The sequence below is a fragment of the Oryctolagus cuniculus genome, chromosome 15 (genome assembly GCF_051225735.1).
Source record: "Oryctolagus cuniculus isolate XC-2025 breed Fujian yellow rabbit chromosome 15, ASM5122573v1, whole genome shotgun sequence".
NCBI classification, from domain to species: domain Eukaryota; kingdom Metazoa; phylum Chordata; class Mammalia; order Lagomorpha; family Leporidae; genus Oryctolagus; species Oryctolagus cuniculus.
Genome location: NC_142881.1, coordinates 34,410,912 through 34,432,778, shown reverse-complemented (window position 1 = coordinate 34,432,778; position 21,867 = coordinate 34,410,912). Strand labels below are relative to the sequence as shown.

At 37.9% G+C, this 21,867-nt stretch overlaps 1 protein-coding gene across 1 annotated transcript in view; it reads left to right on the top strand.

Annotated features, from left to right (window-relative positions):
• The window catches only part of LOC100351599 (cytochrome P450 2C18), a 37,668-nt gene extending 16,260 nt beyond the window's left edge, over positions 1–21,408 (top strand). The window contains exons 4-9 of the mRNA XM_008270236.5: positions 509–669; positions 2,217–2,393; positions 3,979–4,120; positions 14,947–15,134; positions 19,170–19,311; positions 20,256–21,408. Coding sequence (XP_008268458.2) covers positions 509–669; positions 2,217–2,393; positions 3,979–4,120; positions 14,947–15,134; positions 19,170–19,311; positions 20,256–20,437 — 992 coding nt within the window. The 3' untranslated portion in view covers positions 20,438–21,408. The remainder of the gene's footprint in view (positions 1–508; positions 670–2,216; positions 2,394–3,978; positions 4,121–14,946; positions 15,135–19,169; positions 19,312–20,255) is intronic.
• Positions 21,409–21,867: the final 459 nt, after the last annotated feature.

Sequence of the window (21,867 nt, the reverse complement as noted above, 5' to 3'; positions counted from 1 at the left end):
GAGACAGATTTTCGATCTGCTAGAGTCAGGAACTCCATCCTGGTATCCTACATTGGTGGCAGGGACTAAAGCACATGGGCTGTCTTCCCAGCTGGACTCAAAGTTGACTTGAACTGACACTCCAATAAGGGAAGCCGGCACTACAAGCAGTGGCTTAATCCACTGCACCAAAATACCAGCCCCTAAAAATTGTCTTCTTAAATGTTTTCCATTTACCACCAAAATATGGTACATCTTGGCCTAAGTGAATTTAATACAGGTTGTGTGATTGTATGGATATAAGGAAAACCACTATTAGACTTGATAATATGAAAATAAAGGCCTACATGAAATGTGTTGGTCATTTCAGTTTCAAGCTAAAAGTGATATGTTAATTTTATAAATGCTGACTTTCACTGCTTAAGGCAATGCCTAGGAGAAGATTAATTGAAAATGTATCAGCTATCTCAAAAACAAGAGTTCTTATGCATATTTTAAACAGTATTTTTTTAATTTTCCTAATTTTTAGCCTCACCCTGTGATCCCACCTTTATCCTGGGTGCTGCCCCCTGCAACGTGATCTGCTCCATTATTTTCCAGAACCGTTTTGAATACACAGATCAGGATTTCCTTACTTTTTTGAAACTGTTGAATGAAGGCATCAATATTCTGAGCTCCCCATGGATACAGGTGAGATACAAATCCCTTTCTTCACTGTAAAACATTTATGCTATTTATTTATTTATTTATTTATGGTCATGCTAATAGACCATGCTGTGAAGGGACTCTCTGGATTCCACAGTCCTGTGCACAGCTCAATGACATCAGTGGGCATCTGGGGAATATGACTGAACCCATTATTTTACACCAGGAAACCAATGGACAAATATGGAGCTGACAATCAAGCCCACTGGCTCCCTGAACAGTGGGGTTCCCACTAAGCTCCAAAGCGCTATTTGCATGAAGTGATTTGCTGACTGGACAAAAGCACAGGCATAGCACTCAAGGATGTCCAGGCACTTGTGGGGGATGCCATCAGTCACCAGGAATGCTCCCTCCGTTGCCTCCTAAGACCTCTTCAGCGTACTTAGCAAAAATACCCTAAGTTAGAATATCAAGGAATGGGAATACTTAGAGTCACAGAGGCTGCCAGGAGACTATGAACATGTCTGGGATGTTTGATACCAGCTGACAAGGTCACTGTGTTAAAAGACAAAATGATTGGCCGGCGCCACGGCTCAATAGGCTAATCCTCCGCCTGTGGCGCCAGCACCCCAGATTCTAGTCCCGGTCGGGGTGCCAGATCCTTTCCTGGTTGCTCCTCCTCCAGTCCAGCTCTCTGCTGTGGCCCAGGAGTGCAGTGGAGGATGGCCCAGGTCCTTGGACCCTGCACCCGCATGGGAGACCAGGAGGAAGCACCTGGCTCCTGGCTTCGGATCAGCGCAGCACCACAGCATGCTGGCTGTAGCAGCCACTTTGGGAGTGAACCAATGGAAAAAGGAAAACCTTTCTCTCTGTCTCTCTCTCTCTCTCTCTCTCTCTCATTAACTCTGGCTGTCAAAAAAAGAGAGAGAGAGAGAAAAGACAAAATGATTGGACTTTATAGAATATGGATCACAAAGAAATGCAATTTTTCCTATGCTGATTGGTCTGTCCTGCATTCTTTCTAAAAGATCCTCATAGTATCTTGGGGAAGTGGCTGAACTCCTCTTGTGCGCAGTCACTTTATCCATAAAATGTTCAACTGAATGGAATTCATGGCATTTTCAAAATTTTCCCTATTCTAAAGCAGTGATTCTGCATCTGAGGCCGCAGGTAAGAAATAGCACAGATGAACATTGTGCTCAAGACCAGGCACACAAACTTCCTCAGCATTATCTACAAAGTATGAATCGTGGTCATTCATGCCACCCTGTATTTCCAGATTGTGGGGAAGAATTGATTCACAAAAAAGAGACTTAATATAAATCTATTTTATTACTAAAATTGACATATAAGCATAGGACATAGGCAACAAATTTAAACCTTTGGTCAAAGTTTTCTCCCACAAATTTTCTCTAAGAGTAAAAACTGACTGTAAGTGTACAGTAAAAGTTTCCATCTCAAGGTGGACATCCTGTTATTTTTACTTTTAAAGCTAACATTTCCATCCTGGACTAGAATGTGATCTGCATGTCTTTATTAAATGATTTTCTTTGGTAAAGGATTTTTTTGTTTTGTTTTGTTTTGTTTTTTAGGTCTGCAATAATTTTCCAGTTCTCATTGATTATTTCCCAGGGAGTCATAAAACATTTATGGAAGATATGACCTGTATCCAAAATTTTATTTCAGAGAAAGTAAAAGAACACCAACAATCCCTGGATATGAACAATCCTCGAAACTTTATTGACTGTTTCCTGATCAAAATGGAACAGGTGAAATGTCAACATCTCAATTATGTGGCAGTGTGTGTATTTTGTGGTTCATTTGTTAATTTACTTGGCAGGTGTATATGTTAAGGCAAGAAATGCTTAACAAGTACTGTAAGTACTTCTTCTGGGTATGCATCTGTACCAAATATCCTAGAATCAAAATTCAGTTGTTAAAGGACTAGAAGACTTCAGTCCTGATCTTTAGTTATTAACAAACTACCTGAGGGAGACAGAAGGCACACGTCACTGAAAGGAAACAACTTTAAGCAAATTGCAAAGTACAAAATATTGAGCCGTGAAATTAATTTGGAAATGATTATTTGTACTTGATGTGTGGGAGAATGAGGAGGAAAGGGTACAGGAAATGTGTTTCGGCAAGGTAGGTTAAGCTATGACTTTCTCGGCCAGCATCCCATATGAGAGTGCTGGATTGAGTTCTGGCTACCCTGTTCCCATTCCACCTTGCTAACATTTCTAGGTAGGCTGCAGATGATGGCCAAAGTACTTGGGCCCCTTCTACTATGTGGGAGACGTGAACTGAGTTCCTGGCTCCTGGTTGTGCCTAGCTCAGAGATGACTGTTGCAGCCATTTGGTGGGGGGAGGGGTTTAACCAGTAGATGAAAAACCCTGTGCGTGTGTATTTACACGTGTGTGCTCTGTGTGTGTGTGTATGTACATGTGTGTGTGTTTTTGTCTTTCCCTAGGTCTGTAGTTCTACCACTCAAAGATATAAATTAATAAATCTTTTTAAAAGAAAAGCAATTGGTCATCACTGTTTGATTGTCATAATTTTGTATTAAGTTTTGAAATTGTAGATCATGAATTTGATTCTCATGGTTCCAAATGAATGTAAGGATTGCTCTTTCCATTTCTTCAAAAATATCATTGAAATTTAGAGGGAGTACAATTAGTCACTGAATATATCTTTGTGGGGAATATCACTATCTTAATGATATTAAGCCTTCAGATCCAAGAATGTGAGATATGTTTTCATTTACTTAGATTTTTTTCTATTTTCTTCCAACAATATTTTGTAGTTCATTGTAAAAGTCTATTAATTTTGTAATAAAATATTTTAAACGATTTTATTTATTTGCAAAAGAGAGAGATGTAGATGACAGATAGATGTTAGACATAGACAGATACATAGATAGACACATAGATAGATCCAAGTGGATTGACACAGATAGAACCCATCTCCTGGTTAGTACTCTTCATATTCCTGTGACTAGTGAGTCCAGATAGAGGCTGAAGCTGCAATTTGGCTATGCTACCCAAAACTCCCATATGGGTAGTAGGAAAATAATTACTTGAGTTATTGCTACTTCCTCCCAGGGTTTGCATTACTGGAAAGCTGGAATGAGGAACAGTATCCAGGACTCAAATTTGGGAAGTTGGATTCATAACAAGCATCTTAACTGCCAGGCAACACTCTGTAGTCAAATTCATTGTTAGATACTTGGTTCTTTTGTATGCTCTTGTTAATGGAATTGTCCTCATGATTTCATGCTCTGAATTATTTTAAATGTATTGGAATCAATATTTTAGAAACTAATTTTTGAAATAATTTCATCAAATCATCCCTAGGAAAAGCACAACCAGCAGTCTGAATTTACCCTTGAAAACCTGAAATACACTGTAGGTGATCTATTTGCTGCTGGGACAGAGACCACAAGCACCACTCTCAGATATGGACTCCTGCTCCTGCTGAAGTACCCAGAGGTCACAGGTAGGACCACAGATGATAAGCAGGGTGAATTTCAGAATACAGATTTGTCAAGACACTTCTAGCATTCTCCATCTTATTTCTGTTAGAGAAACTTTAGTAACTAAAACAAGTGCCAATAGCTGCCTGGGCCCAAATTGAATAAAGTAATAAAATGGGACATCATTGCACAACAGGGGTTGATAACAGTAAGAGATGAAGAGCAATGTGAGAAGCAGTAAAATGGTAATGCTTAGGTTTCTGTGTTGCATCGGGAGAAGACTGATGGCAGAAATAGCCAGCATGAACTGGTTTACAGTTACATGTTCATTTACTTGGGAAGAAACCACTTGAAATAATAGGTATATTCTTGCAGAATTCATTCCTGATTGTGATATTGAAGTCTCCTCCTCCTGGATGATTATAAAAAGATTCTTTCCATAACGAAGTATAAGTATAAACTCTAGAAATTTAGTGAAATGGCCAGGAAAATTTTCTACAATCTGAGAAGTCTTCTAAAAGGTAGAATCATCAAAAACATGTTTCTATCTGGGCAGAAGATGTGCTTAAAACTACATCATTATTTCTATAGTCTATTATAATTGAATGAGTATTTTCAAAAATAGCAATTTTTCTTTGTTTTTTTACTTTTTTTAAACTTTTATTTATATAAATGTCCAAAGTAAATTTTATGGATTACAATGGCTTTCTCCCCCTCATGACTTCCTTCTCACCCACACCCCTCCATCTCCCGCTCCCTCTCCCCTTCCATTCGCATCATGATTCATTTTCAATTATCTGTTTATACAGAAGATCGATTTAGTATATATTAAGTAAAGATTTCATCAGTTTGCACCCACACAGAAACACAAAGTGTAGAATACTGTTTCAGTACTAGTTGTAGCATTCATTCACATTGGACAACACATTAAGGACAGAGATCCCACATGAGGAGTAAGTACACAGTGACACCTATTGTTGACTTAACAATTTGACACTCTTGTTTATGGCGTCAGTAATATCCCTGACTCTAGTCATGAGTTGCCAAGGCTATGGAAGCCTCTTGAGTTCGCAAACTTCGATCTTATCCCAACAGGGTCATAGTCAAAGTGGAAGTTCTCTCCTCCCTTCAGAGAAAGGTACCTCCTTCTTTGATGACCCGTTCTTTCCGCTGGGATCTCACTCGCAGAGATCTTTCACTTAGGTCTTCTTTTTTTTTTTTTTTTTCCAGAGTGTCTTGGCTTTCAATGCCTAAAATACTCTCATAGGCTTTTCGGCCAGATCCGAATGCCTTAAGGGCTGATTCTGAGGCCAGAGTGCTGTTTAGGACATCTGCCATTCTATGAGTCTGCTGTGTATCCCGCTTCCCATGTTGAATGGATCTCTCCCTTTTTGATTCTATCAGTTAGTATTAGCAGACACTAGTCTTGTTTGTGTGATCCCTTTGACTCTTAGACCTATCAGTGTGATCAATTGTGAACAGAAATTGATCACCTGGACTAGAGAGACGGCATTGATACATGCAACCTTGATGGGATTGTATTAGAATACCCTGGCACATTTCTAACTCCACCATTTGAGGCAAGTCCGACTGAGCATGTCCCAAATTGTACATCTTCTCCCTCTCTTATTCACACTCTTATATTTAACAGGGATCATTTTTCAGTTAATTTTAAACACCTACGAATAATTGTGTCTTAATTACAGAGTTCAACCAATGGTATTAAGTAGAACACCAAAAAAAAATACTAAAAGGGATAAAGTATTAAATTATAAATCAACAGTCAGGACAACGGCTGATCAAGTCACTGTTTCACATAGTGTCCCTTTCACTTCAACAGGTTTCCTTTTTTGTGCTTGGTTAGTTGTCACCGATCAGGGAGAACATATGATATTGTCCCTTTGGGACTGGCTTAATTCACTCAGCATGATGTTTTCCAGATTCCTCCTTTTTGTTGCAAATGACCAGATTTCCTTGTTTTTAACTGCTGTATAGTATTCTATAGAGTACGTGTCCCATAATTTCTTTATCCAGTCTACTGTTGATGGGCATTTGGGTAGATTCCAGATCTTAGCTATTACGAATTGAGCTGCAATAAACATTAAGGTGCAGACAGCTTTTTTGCTTGCCAATTTCATTTCGTTTGGGTAAATTCCAAGGAGTGGGATGGCTGTGTTGTAAGGTAGGGTTATATTCAGGTTTCTGAGGAATCTCCAGACTGACTTCCATAGTGGCTTGACCAGTTTGCATTCCCATAAACAGTGAGTTAGTGTCCCTTTTTTCCCACATCCTCTCCAGCATCTGTTGTTGGTAGATTTCTGTATGGAAGCCATTCTAACTGGGTGAGATGAAACCTCATTGTGGTTTTCATTTGCATTTCCCTGATTGCTAGTGATCTTGAACATTTTTTCATGTGTCTGTTGGCCATTTGGACTTCCTCTTTTGAAAAATGTCTATTGAGGTCCTTGGCCCATCTCTTAAGTGGGTTGTTTGTTTTGATGTTGTGGAATTTCTTGATCTCTTTGTAGATACTGTTTTATCTGTTCCATAGTTTGCAAATATTTTTCCCATTCTGTCAGTTGACTCTTCACTTTCCTGACTGTTTCTTTTGCAGTACAGAAACTTCTCAATTTGATGCAATCCCAAATGTTAATTTTGGGTTTGACTGCCCGTGCTTCTGGGGTCTTTTCCAAGAAGTCTTTTCAGTACCTATATCTTGAAGGGTTTCTCCAATGTTCTCTAATAATTTGATGTTGTTGGGTTATAGATTTAAGTCTTTAGTCCCTGTTGAGTGGATTTTTGTGTAAGGTGTAAGGTAGGGGTCTTGCTTCATGCTTCTACACATAGAAATCCAATTTTCCGAGCACCATTTATTGAATAGACTGTCCTTACTCCTGGGATTGGTTTTGATCCTTGATGAAATATTAGTCAGCTGTAGATGTTTGGATTGATTTCTGGTGTTTCAATTCTGTTCCATTGGTCTATCCATCTGTTTCTGTACCAGTACCATGCTGTTTTGATTACAACTGCCCTGTAGTATGTCCTGAAATCTGGTATTTGATGCTTCCTGCTTTGTTTTTGTTGTACAAGATTGATTAAGCTATTCAAGGTCTCCTGTGTCTCCACATGAATTTCAGCATCATTTTTTCCAGATCTGAGAGGAATGTCTTTGGTATTTTGATTGGTATTGCATTGAATCTATAAATTGCTTTTGGGAGAATGGACATTTTGATGATGTTGATTCTTCCAATCCATGAGCATGGAAGATTTTTCCAATTTTTGGTATCCTCTTCTATTTCTTTCTTTAAGGTTTTGTAATTTTCATCGTAGAGATCTTTGACATCCTTGGTTAAGTTTATTCCAAGGTATTTGATTGTTTTTGTAGCTATTGTGAATGGGATTGATCTTAGCAGTTCTTTCTCAGCCGTGGCATTGCCTGTGTATACAAAGGCTGTTGATTTTTGTGCATTGATTTTATAGCCTACTACTTTGCAAAAACTTTTCTGTGAGTTCCAATAGTTTCTTCATAGATTTCTTTGGATACCCTAAATAAAGAATCATATCATCTGCAAAGAGAGATAGTTTGATTTCTTCCTTTCCAATTTGTATCCCTTAATTTTTTGTCTAGTGGCTCTGGGTAAAACTTCCAGTACTATATTGAATAGCAGTGGTGAGAGTGGGCCTCCCTGTCTGGTACCAGATCTCAGTGGAAATGATTCCAACTTTACCCCCAATCAATAGGATGCTGGCTTTGGGTTTTTCTTTTTTTTTTTACTTTTATTTAATGAATATAAATTTCCAAAGTACAGAATATGGATTACAATGGCTTCCCCCCCATAACGTCCCTCCAACCCGCAACCCTCCCCTTTACCACTCCCTCTTCCCTTCCATTCACATCAAGATTCGTTTTCGATTCTCTTTATATACAGAAGATCAGTTTAGCATACATTTAGTAAAGATTCCAACACTTTGCTCCCACACAGAAACACAAACTGAAAAATACTGTTTGAGTACTAGTTATAGCATTTAATCTCAATGTATAGCACACTAAGGACAAAGATCCTACATGAGGAGTAAGTGCACAGTGACTCCTGTTGTTGACTTAACAAATTGACACACTTGTTTATGGCATCAGTAATCACCCTAGGCTCTTGTCATGAGCTGCCAAGGCTATGGAAGCCCCCTGAGTTCACCGACTCTAATCATATTTAGACAAGGTCATAGGCAAAGTGGAAGTTCACTCCTCCCTTCAGAATAAGGTACCTCCTTCTTTGAAGACCTGTTGTTTCCACTGGGATCTCACTCGCAGAGATCTTTCATTTAGGTTTGTTTTTTTTTCCCCCAGAGTGTCTTGGCTTTCCATGCCTGAAATACTCTCATGGGCTTTTCAGCCGGATCCGCATACCTTAAGGGCTGATTCTGAGGCCAGAGTGCTGTTTAGGATATCTGCCATTCCATGGGTCTGCTGTGTATCTCACTTCCCCTGTTGGATCGTTCTCTCCCTTTTTGATTCTATCAGCTAGTATTTGCAGACACTAGTCTTGTTTGTGTGATCCCTTTGACTCTTAGTCCTTTCATTATGATCAATTGTGAACAGAAATTGATCACTTGTACTCATGAGATGGCATTGGTACATGCCACCTTGATGGGAATGAATTGGAATCCCCTGGTATTTTTCTAACTCTACCATTTGAGGTCAGTCAGCTTGAGCATGTCCCGAATTGCACATCTCTTCCCTCTGTTATTCCCACTCTTATATTAAATTGCTTTGATTGTATTGAGGAATGTTCCTTCCATACCCAGTTTGCTTAGAGTTTTCATCATGAACGGGTGTTGTATTTTATGAAATACTTTCTCTGCATCTATTGAGATAATTATATGGTTTTTCTTCTGCAGTCTGTTAATGTGGTGTATCACATTGATTGTTTTGCAAACATTGAACCATCCCTGCATACCAGGGATAAATCCCGCTTGGTCTGGGTGGATTATCTTTCTGATGTGTTGTTGCATTCTATTGGCCAGAATTTTATTGAGGATTTTTGCGTCTATGTTCATCAGGGATATTGGTCTGTAATTTTCTTTCAATACTGCGTCTTTCTCAGGCTTAGGAATTAAGGTGATGCTGGCTTCATAGAAAGAATTTGGGAGGATTCCCTCTTCTTTGATTGTTCTGAATAGTTTGAGAAGAATTGGAGTTAGTTCTTCTTTAAATGTCTGGTAGAATTCAGCAGTGAATCCATCTGGTCCTGGGCTTTTCTTTGGTGGGAGGGCCTTTATTACTGTATCAATTTTGTCTCAGTTATGGGTCTGTTTAGGTGTTCTATGTCTTCCTGGTTCAATTTAGGTAGGTTGCATGTGTCCAGGAATCTATCCATTTCTGATAGATTTCCTGTTTGCTGGCATACAAGTCCTTGTAGTAATTTCTGATGATTCTTTTTATTTCTGTGGCGTCTGTTGTTACGTTTCCTTTTTCATCTCTGATTTTATTGATTTGGATCTTTTTCTTCTTTTTTTAGTTAGTTGGGACAATGGAGTGTCAATTTTGTTTATTTTTTCAAAAAACCAGCTCCTCATTTGGCTGATTTTTTGTAATGTTTTTTTTTATTCAATCCTGTTGATTTCTTCTCTGATTTTAATTATTTCTCTTCTCCTACTAGATTTGGGTCTGGTTTTCTACAGTTTTTCTAATCCTTGAGATGAATTGAAAGCTCATTTATTTGGTGCCTTTCCAATTTCTTGATGTAGGCACCTATTGTGAAAAACTTTCCTCTTACTGCTTTTGCTGCATCCCATAAGTTTTGGTATGTTATGCTGTTATCCTCATTTACTTCCAGAAAGTTTTTTACTTCTCTTTTGATTTCTTCTATGAACCAATGTTCATTCAGTAGCATGTTGTTCAATTTCCTTGTGTTTGCATATGCTCTAGGGATTCCTGAGTTGCTAATTTCCAACTTCATTCCCCTATGCTCTGAGAAGCTGCATCGTATGATTCTGATTCTTTTGAATTTGTTGAGACTTGCTTTATGACCTAGTACGTGGTCAATCCTGGAGAAGGTTCCATGTACTGCTGAGAGGAATGTAAAGTCTTTAGATGTAGGATGAAAAGTTCTGTAGATATCTGTTAGATCCATTTGGTCTATAGTGTCATTTAAATCTATGGTCTCCTTGTTGATTTCTGTCCTGTTGATCTGTCTCTTTCTGAGAGTGGAGTATTGAAGTCCCCCAGTACTATTGTATTGGGGTCTAAGTCTCCCTTTAAGTCCCTTAACAAATCTTTTAAATAAACCGGTGCCCTGTAATTAGGTGCATATACATTGATAATCGTTATATCTTCCTGTTGAATTGATCCCTTAATCATTATATAGTGCCCCTCTTTGTCTCTCTTAACAGTTTTTGTGTTAAAGTTTATGTGGTCTGATATTAAGATGGCTACACCCGCTCTTTTTTCATTTCTGTTGGCATGGTATATCTTTTTCCAGCTTTTCAGTTTCATTCTGTATGGATCTTTATTGGAAAGATGTGTTTCTTGTAGGCAGCAAATAGGTGGGTATTATTCCTTAATCCATTCAGTCAGTCTGTGTCCTTTAACTGGACACTTGAGGCCATTAACATTCAATGTGACTATTGATAAGTAGTAACTTTGCCCTGCCATTTCCCAAAGATTTTTTTTAAACTTTTATTTAATGAATATAAATTTCCAAAGTACAACTTATGGATTACAATGGCTTCCCCCCCATACCGTCCTTCCCACCCACAACCCTCCCCTTTCCCACTCCCTCTCCCCTTCCATTCACATCAAGATTCATTTTCGATTATCTTAATATACAGAAGATCAGCTTAGTATACATTAAGTATGGATTTCAACAGTTTGCTCCCACACAGAAACATAAAGTGAAAAATAATAGATGATTTTTTTTAATGATGATGAAATCAGAGCAGACCTATTGTCATGTTTAATCCCAGTGAGAGTCAAGTTGGGAATTGATAATTTCTTTTTTTTTTTTTTACAGAGGATCAGTTTAGTATGCATTAAGTAAGGATTTCAACAGTTTGCACCCCCATAGAAACACAAAGTGAAATATATTGTTTGAGTACTCGTTATAGCATTAAATCTCAATGTACAGCACATTAAGGATAGAGATCCTACATGAGGAGTAAGTGCACAGTGACTCCTGTTGTTGACTTTACCAATTGACACTCCTGTTTATGGCATCAGTAATCTCCCTATGCTCCAGTCATGAGTTTCCAAGGCTATGGAAGCCCTCTGAGTTCTGCGACTCTTATCTTGTTTAGACAAGGTCATAGTCAAAGTGGAGGTTCTCTCCTCCCTTCAGAGAAAGGTACCTCCTTCTTTGAAGACCTGTTCTTTCCACTGGGATCTCACTCACAGAGATCTTTTGCCAGAGTGTCTTGGCTTTCCATGCCTGAAATACTCTCATGAGCTTTTCAGCCAGCTCTGAATGCCTTTAGGGCTGATTCTGAGGCCAGAGTGCTATTTAGGACATCTGCCATTCTATGAGTCTGCTGAGTATCTCGCTTCCCATGTTGGATCACTCTCCCCTTTATTTATTCTATCGGTTAGTATTAGCAGGTACTAGACTTGTCTATGTGCTCCCTTTGACTCCCAGTCCCTCCAGCATGACCAACTGTGAACTGAAATTGATCACCTGGAACAGTGAGATGGCATTGGTACATGCCACCTCGATGGGATTGAATTGGAATCCCCTGGTATGCTTCCAACTCCACCACTTGGGGCAAGTCAGCCTGAGCATGTCCCAAATTATACATCTCTTCCCTCTCCCATTCCCACTCCCATGTTCAACAGGGATCACATTTCAGTTAATATTCAACACTTAAGAATAACTGTGCATCAATTACAGAACTAAACCAGTCATATTAAGTAGAACAGATAAAAAAACTACTAAGAGGGATAATGTATTAAGTTGTTCATTAACAGTCAGGGCTATGCTGATCAAGCCACCGTTTCCCATAGTGTCCACCTCACTCCAACAGGTCTCCCTCTTGGTGTTCAGTCAGTCGTCACCAATCAGGGCGAACATATGGTATTTGTCCCTTTGGGACTGGCTTATTTCACTCAGCATGATGTGTTCCAGATTCCTCCATTTTGTTGCAAATGACTGGATTTCATTGTTTCTTACTGCGGTATAGTATTCTAAAGAGTACATATCCCATAATTTCTTTATCCAGTCTATCGTTGACGGGCATTTAGGTTGGTTCCAGGTCTTAGCTATTGTGAATTGAGCTGCAATAAACATTAAGGTGCAGACCTCTTTTTTGTTTGCCAATTTAAATTCCTTTGGGTAAATTCCAAGGAGTGGGATGGCTGGGTCGAACGGTAGGGTTATATTTAGGTTTCTGAGGAATCTCCAGACTGACTTCCATAGTGGCTTGACCAGTTTGCATTCCCACCAACAGTGGGTTAGTGTCCCTTTTTCCCCACATCCTCGCCAGCATCTGTTGTTGGTAGATGTCTGCATGTGAGCCATTCTAACCGGGGTGAGGTGAAACCTCATGTGGTTTTGATTTGCATTTCCCTGATTGCTAATGACCTTGAACATTTTTTCATGTGCCTGTTGGCCATTTGGACTTCCTCTTTTGAAAAATGTCTATTGAGGTCCTTGGCCCATCTCTTAATTGGGTTGTTGGTTTTGTTGTTGTGGAGTTTCTTGATCTCTTTGTAGATTCTGGTTATTAACCCTTTATCTGTTGCATAGTTTGCAAATATTTTTTCCCATTCTGTCGGTTGTCTCTTCACTCTCCTGACTGTTTCTTTTGCAGTACAGAAACTTCTCAATTTGATGCAATCCCAATAGTTGATTTTGGCTTTGACTGCCTGTGCCTCCCGGGTCTTTTCCAGAAATTCTTTGCCTGTGCCAATATCTTGAAGGGTTTCTCCAATGTTCTCTAGTAACTTGATGGTGTCAGGTCGTAGATTTAGGTCTTTAATCCATGTTGAGTGGATTTTTGTGTAAGGTGTAAGGTAGGGGTCTTGCTTCATGATTGGTTAGTAATTCCGCACAGCTGAGTGGAATTGAAGGTAGTCAGCTTCCGATCTCTGGCTCCTGTGGGTATAACATTCACCTGCTCTTTCCCAGGACCACACAGAGAATCTGTTCTGCCCTCAGTGTGGGCTCAAATTCTCCTGTATTACAAGGAGATTGAAACATCCTGCTGAGCATTTGGCAAGAATTTAAGTATGTAACTAGTATATTGACATAAATTGCTCAAAGTAGGTTAAAATACATACCAAAATTTTAACACAATCATAGTTATTTTCTCATTGAGTAGCATTGTTATTTATAATAGCTTTAAAATATAAATGCATACAGTTAAAATTGTGATTAAAATACATAGGTGATGCTGTAGTCAGGGGAAGCACTTGTGTGTGTATCCACTTCTGTGTGTATTTGATTTTAGGTGAAAGTGGAGATATCAATCCTCTTCTCTCATGTTTAAAGGTCATGGGATGTGACCTGAACTTGAATAGATCAAAAAGTACAAACAAAAGTAGAATCATTATTTAGAAATATGAAATACATTTCAGAAAACTCTGTGACAATGAATCAAAGATGTTGCATTTAGGGAGAAGAACTTTGAAGAGAGTGTCTTGCACTTACACCCAGGTGCAAACACACACACACACACAGAGTCCTCAACCAGTGATCATTTGACTTGTACTTTTTTTTTACTTTAATGTGGTATGGAACTGATATCCACTAAAATAGGAATCATATTTCAAATTTTGATTTTTGATCTCTTCTGGAATCAAAAATATGCAGCGTGATATTGTTTTGTGAAACTGGATAATGGCAGTAAGCTAGAGTTTCCAGTCAGTCCCACATTCATGAGAGATAACAACTGATTCCCTAATGTACCATATTCAATAAATGGCATGGGCTATCCAACTCTCTACTATAAACTTGGTTTGCATTAGATGATTTTGATCAATGTTATGCTTTGTAAGTGTTCTGGAGCCCAGGATAAGCTATAATATTTTAGAAGTTAGGAGTATTTAATGCATTGGCACCTTAATGATATTTTCAATTTATGATAGGTTGATTATGGCATAACCCCATTGTAAATTGATGGGCATCTATAGAAATTTACCATAAAATTTAACTTTAAAAACATTCCATATTATTTGATAACAAGTTAATATTCATTTCTGGGTAGCGAGTGGTGTAGCAAGTAAAGGTGCTACCTGTGGGGCCAGCATCCCATATGGGTACTTGTTCGAGTTCTGGCTGCTCCCTCCACTTCCAGTCCAGCTCCCAGCTGGTACACTTGAGAAAGCAGTGGAAGATGGCCAAATTCCTTAAACCCCTGCACCGATGTAGAAGACCCAGAAGAAGCTCCTGGCTCCTAGCTTTGGATCATCCCAACTCCAGCTGTTGCAGCCATTTGGGGAGTAAACCAGTGGCTGGAATCTCTCTCTCTCTCTCTCTCTCTCTCTCTATATATATATATATATATATATCCTCCTCAGTAACTCTGCCTTTCAAATAAATAAATATTTTAAAAATCAATATTCATTCCTAATTTTTCTGTAATGACAGTAATTTCTTGAGTTAATAATGAGATAAATGTTATGTTCATGTTTTAAAATGTATCATAATTTTTACTAAATAAGTTGATATATTTGCTAAAATATCATTATATACAAATGCACTTGCATAACTCCATTTCATGGAATTTTTACATTTGTCTAGTTATACTCAGAGCATGTAAAAGGCCCATGGTATAACCCTATACCTCTTGTAACCCTGAAGTTCTGTGACAACTGTGTCAGTTTTCTCTTTCCCATGAGTTCTTTCTTATGTCTTATCAGCTAGGGTCCAGGAGGAGATTGAGCATGTGATTGGCAGACACCGGAGCCCCTGCATGCAGGACAGGAGCCGCATGCCCTACACGGATGCTGTGATACATGAGATCCAGAGATTCATTGACCTGGTCCCCACCAGTTTGCCCCGTGCTGTGACACGTGATGTTAAATTCAGGAACTACCTCATCCCCAAGGTAAGAACGTTTCTCCCACACCGTACCTCTGGGCTTTTGAAATTCTGAAGTTCTCAGTACTGTTTGAATACCTATTCTCATATGTTTGGCAGATTGATGGACTTAATACTATTTCTAAACTACATAGCTTCAAACTATAGTGCTACATAATAGATCTTCATATATTGCAATGTGAGTCTTCCAAATTTGTTCGACTTTTCATGATTACTCTGACTACTGTTAGTTCTGTACATTTTCAAATACATCCTAATGTCAATTGTTAATTTCCAAGCACTCTCCTAGAGTTCTAGGGGAGTAACATTAAATCTATAGGTAAATTTAGAAAAAAAAGAGAGATCCTAACATGTTCAGTATTTCAACATGTGGATATTATATATTTTTCCAACAATTTGAACTTTCTTTATTATTCTGGTAATAATTTGTTTCCAGTGCAATGGTACACACACATTTCAAAAGGTTTCTCCTGATACCTAATATCTTGATTGTAACATAAATAATAAAGTTTTTTCCATTTCTGTTTTTGTTCTATGAAAATATTATTATAATTTTATTGCCTTTTGTCTTGCAAGTTTGCTAAATTTACTAGTTGTTGCTAAAATTTTATGTGTAGATTCATTTGGAATTTCTAATGTACCTTATCCTACTTGCTTTATTTTTTATTTTCTAATTCTCATGACATTAATTTATGTTTACTTTATTTGTGCCCTGGAGGGAATTTCATGAGAGCATTGAGCAAAGCGGTAGTGGTGGGCATCCATGTTCTGTTTTTGATCTCTAGTACTGGTGGTTTAATAACAGTCTAGTGAGCATGATGGAAGATCTCCATTTTGGTAGATGTGTTTTTTTAATATTTTATTTATTTGAAAGGCAGAGTTACAGAGGGAGAGAGAGAGTGAGAGAGAGAGAGAGAGAGAATAGACCTTCCATCCACTGCTTCACTTCCCTAAATGTCCACAACTCCCGGGGTTGGACCAGACCAAAGCCAAGAACAGGAGTTTCCTGTGGGTCCCCTAGGTGGCTGCAGGGACCCAAAGATTTGGGCCATCTCTCACTGCTTTCCCAGGTGCATTAGCAAGGAGTTGGATTGGAAGTGGAGCAGCAAGGACTCAAACTGATGCCGATATAGATGCTCACACTGTAGGCAGTGGCTTTACCTGCTGTGTCACAGCACCAGATCTAGATGTTGTATTTCTTCTCAAATGAATGGAGATTCCTTTCTCCCATCTTTGCATGATATTTTGTGACCAATTTCATTAAATGGATTCTACGCTTCTTTTTCAGTGGTATATTTGGCCTCCCTTTCTCCACTAAATATGTTCATAATAAGTAATATATACCATCAGCTTTATCTTATCCTCTTATTGTTTGTAAAGGACATTTGTATTTATATTTGTGAAAGGTCATTCTCCAATTTTTCTTCCTTGAAATTTCCATCTCAGATATCTGATATCAAGGTAATGCTGGCCTCATAAATGAAGTGAGATACACTCTTCATTTTTAGTCTATTTTTATTACCTTCCTATATTTCCACTCTTCTTTGGTGAACACTTGGTTGTGTCTTTGTAATGGCTAATAAACTTTGGTTAAGAATAAATTATGATTGAAAAAATGTGGTTTCTGATGATTTTTATCATCTTCAAAAAAGAGTTCTTATACCCTTCCAAGCTCGTAACAGTAATGCTTTATTTCCTACTTTCTGTCAGGATTAGACATGATCACACTGCACTATTAAATGTAACCATCAGCTGACATACCTGAGATTCTTCCAATAGAAATTTCTACAGCAATGCAAATGTTGTACATCTGTGTTGTCCTATAAAGAAATTATGAGCCACGGGTGCATGTGAAGTATCTCTTATATTATCGGGACAATTGAATGAATGCTTTTTAAATTTTATTTATTTTCATTAATTTAATAAACTAATATTAAGTATAAATAACAATATATGGAGCATGGCTACTCTATTGTGCAGCACAAATATACAGTCTTTTTCTTAACAGGGTTAGAAAACCCTTTTCACCAAAAATCTTCCAAAGAATAAAATATAAGTTAGCAAGATCTCTTTGGCCAGCTAAAACTTGACTTTGAATGAAGTGAACCATTTATGTTCTTATTTATCCAAATTTTAGTAAATATTCATAATTTCTCTAAAAATATCAATGTGTTTGTTTAGATAATATTACCCTACAATATGATGAGTGTATCATAAATTCTAGCAATTACCTTAAAATATCTTTTGAAAATGTAAAAAAAATTCTGAAAATGGAAATATTAGGTTCCTGAATTTTCACTTACGGGGTCAAGTATTTATAACTCTAAGAAGGTAAATGTTCATATTTTTTACCTAAAGTGGAGAAATTAGAAGAAATTAAAACTACAACTCCAAGGATATTTTGAGATGCCTAATAAAATAAATTAGGGAAGAATAATTTGTGCTTTTGTGTCCTATCTAAAACTATTTTACACCACAGGGAGCCAAAGGTTTACCCCTGCATTTTGTTTTAGAAATTTTATACCTTTAACTCATGTATTTAGATCACTGATCAACTTCAAGTTAATTTTTATTTATGTGTGAAGTATTGATCTTGCAGAATTTCTTTTCTTGTCAGTATCAAATATTCCAAGATGATCTGTTGAAAATATGTCTTTGTATCTTCAGATAAATTTTCACATATTAAATTTTTAAATAATCCATGGAAATAATCTAAAAGAAAATATAGCCCATATATATGATAAACTCAAGGAATGAAACAGTCACTCAGCATCATATCTTTAAAATTTTTAAACTAAATAGCATTTTCAATACCAATATATATAAGTATGTACATGCTTACTTTTATACCTAGATATCTTTCTACTTTTCACATTTAGCACTTCAATACTCAAATATATATATATCCTAAAAATAAGAACTTTCTTTTATATAGTAATAAAAACTCGTATCTCTTCATATTCAAAGAATTATCATTGAGGCCAGTGCCACGGCTAACTAGGCTAATCCTCCGCCTACGGCGCTGGTACCCCAGGTTCTAGTCCCGGTTGGGGCACCGGTTCTGTCCTGGTTGCTCCTCTTCCAGTCCAGCTCTCTGCTGTGGCCCGGGGCTGCCAGTGCAGGATGGCCCAAGTGCTTGGGCCCTGCACCCACATGGGAGACCAGGAGGAGGCACCTGGCTCCTGGTTTCGGATGGGCGCAGCGTGCTGGCCGTAGCAGCCATTTGGGGGGGGGGGGGTGAACCAACAGAAGAAAGACCTTTCTCTGTCTCTCTCTCTCTCACTAACTCTGCCTGTCAAAAAAAATTATTATTGAAATAATAATATTGTTGCAAAAATACCCTATACTTAAATTTTCCATTTCTACTACTTACTTTATATTCCTTTTTCTTGCAATATGTTGTCCAAACAAGGAACAAGGATACAACTGATTACCTTGTCCCTTACTCTTAATCATTTCTTCTGAATATTTTTGGCTATTTCCATCTGTAAAAAAGAAAGAGCTCTGTCATTATTAGTTAAGAGGAAAAACTCATATCAGTAATAACTGCTCAATTTTATTTCATTTCTTAGCTGTGTATTTTATCATCTAGAAATGGAAACTTCTAATGAAATCAGACTGCTGGTCTAAAAACCTTTTTGAAAAGACACTCTGGACAATTCAGGAGCCAACGGAGTCTTTTTTTAAACCAGAATTCCTTAAAGATGTGGGAAACTGAAGGGATTACAAAGAGCAGCAGGTGGGGATAGACATCAGTGTTCGTTGCCCATGTGGTGACAAGGAGAACAGAGTGTTGAGATCCAAGTATTGCAGTACTGAGAACTTCACATTTAATTGTAGGTCACCTTAGCAAAATCATTGCCACCTCCCTTAAACTCATGCATTTTATTACTTTGTATGTCTAGCTGGAAATGTCATTGCTTTTATTTGGTGAGAATTTCCTCAACCAAGGATCAGAGAAATTACACGAAATAACCTCCAATATTTCTTCCAGCTCCGTGACTTCATTATATCTTAATTTATCTGTGCCCATTAATTCCAGGGCACGACCATATTAACATCACTGACATCAGTGCTACACGATGACAAAGAATTCCCCAACCCAGAGAGCTTTGATCCTGGCCACTTCCTGGACAAGAGTGGCAACTTTAAGAAGAGTGACTATTTCATGCCTTTCTCAACAGGTATAGAAATTAATTCACTAATACAGAAGACAAATTATCTTCATGGGGTCAGTAAACGTTGATGATGCCTAATTCAGGGGCTGGGTAGAACTGCTTTGTGTGCATGACCACAAATACCACCCTCAGGGCTCATGCATGTTCCCTGACCATGGTACATCCTCATTTTGGATACAACTTTGAGTTTTCAAAATTAAGAGAGGTAGAGGAAAGGTTGAATTCTGCCTCTTGAAACATCCTCAACTACACATAATTCCTCATTCAATAACTCACATTGTTTCAGGCTAGAAAAAGAGAGAAAAATGATGCATGTGATCTATGCTTAATTTTGTGACTAAAACCAGAAAGAGTTAGAATCTACTGTTTGCGGGAGTCATGGAGTGCAATGGGAAATGTCTGGCTCAGAAAAACTAGAAGTGGATGTTCTCAAGTATTCATGTGAAGACAGGTCAGAAATTATATTACTTCTAGACAGAAGGTATAGCATGAGATAAAAGTTGAAACAGCATGGTGTGTTGGAGACTGATGAAGAGTGGGTGTGGCTAGGCAACAGACTAAATGGATGATATGAATAGAAGGAAAGATGATGGCATGGAACACCAGGCAGGGACCAAGGAACCTAAGCATTCAAGGTGGATTTCTAGAAAAAAGATTGAAAAAACAAGTTATAATATGTGAACGGTTAATGAAATGCTCAGCACAGATCTAATGTTCTATAATTTTAGGTGAATTAAGAGGCCTTCGTAAATGAAGATACTAGATGGATATAAAGCATTTCCATCATTTTGTCCATCTATAAAATTAACCATATTTCATATTTCATAACTATATTCCATATTTACCAGTCATCTATCCATTCAATTATCCATCACATAGTAATGACATAATTCTTTTTGTACCAAAAGGAACCTATTATTCAAGGAGTATCTGTCCTCTGTTACTTTCAGGAAAACGTATTTGTGTGGGAGAGGGCCTGGCCCGCATGGAGCTGTTTCTATTCCTCACCACCATTTTACAGAACTTTAGGCTAAAACCTCTGGTTGATCCAAAGGACATCAACATCACCCCAGTTGTCAATGGATTTGCTTCTGTGCCTCCTCCATACCAGCTCTGCCTCATTCCTGTCTGAAGAAGACAGATTGCCTGGGCCCATCTCCGCCTTCATCCACAACTCCTCTTCCTCTGGTCAGCTCCTTCTCTTTATAGGAGATGCTTTCTCAGACCTCTCCTCTCATATTCTTATTCCTTCAAGATCCACTTACCATCCAACTTCCTTTAAGGAAAGTTTCCTGAATTTTCACAAATAAAATATATGACTACCATTCTTCATACTCCCCATACCTATATGCTCTCTAATTTAATACTTATATGAGTGATTACTGAGGTTTCAATGAAAACAGACCAAAACTTGGAAGATATTGTTATGTGAAATAAAACATAAATAAAAAACAGAAACTGCATAATGTAATTTACATCAAAAAATCTGAAGTTTGAAGTCATAGAAGTAGAGAGAAGTTCACTCGAAGCTGGGATAGGGATTGGATTGGATGAGTAAAGGTGAGAAGTTAGCTAAAACGCACAAAAGTTCAGTTAGTCTGGTAGAAGGAAAAATTTCTAATGATCTATTTGACACTGTGATAACTATTGCTATTAATAATTCATTGTATATATCAAAACTAATGTAACAGGTTTCAATGTTCTCATCACATACAAAGAATAAGTATGTGAGATAATGACCATGTTAATTAACCTATTTTAATTATTCTACAGGGAATACATATATCACAACCTATTGTACTCTGTGTAAAAATGTATACTGTTTTTCAATGAAAAACATATGGAAGTGGATTAAAATTAAAAGTGCATATTAAAACCAAATTACATATGCATTAAATCTTTTTTTTAAGCTCTTCACACCTTCCTTTATTTCCCCAATCCACATGGGAGACCTGGAAGGAACTCCAGGCTCCTGGTCAGATCAACCCAGTTCTGTCTGTTGCAGACATTTGGGGAATAAACCAACAGATGGAAGACCTCTCTCTGTCTCTCCCTCTTTCTCTCTCTGTAACTCTTCCTTTCAAATAAATAAATTTTAAATCCAAGTTTCTAATTGGTACATTTAAAAAAAAGAATCTCATACACATACCTTTTAGAAAAGATTTATTTAGTTATATGAAAGGCACAGTTAGAGAAAGAGAGAAAGAGGACACACACACACACACACACACAGAGAGAAGTAAAGAGAGAGATCTTCCATCCACTGGTTCACACCCCAAATGATCACAATGGCAGGACTGGGTCAGGCCAAAATCAAGAGCAAAGAGCTTCATCCAGAGCTCCTTCCAGGATGCAGGGACCTAAGTGCTTGAGCCATCTGCTGCTGCTTTGCCAGGTCCATTAGCAGGGAGCTGGATTGGAGGTAGAGTAGCCAAAACATGAATCAGTACCCATAGGGGATGCAAACATTGCAGGCCACAGCTTAATGCGGTACCCCACAAAGCCATCCCCGACATACACATACTTCAAGTGAAAAAACTAAATACAAAACATATTAATGTG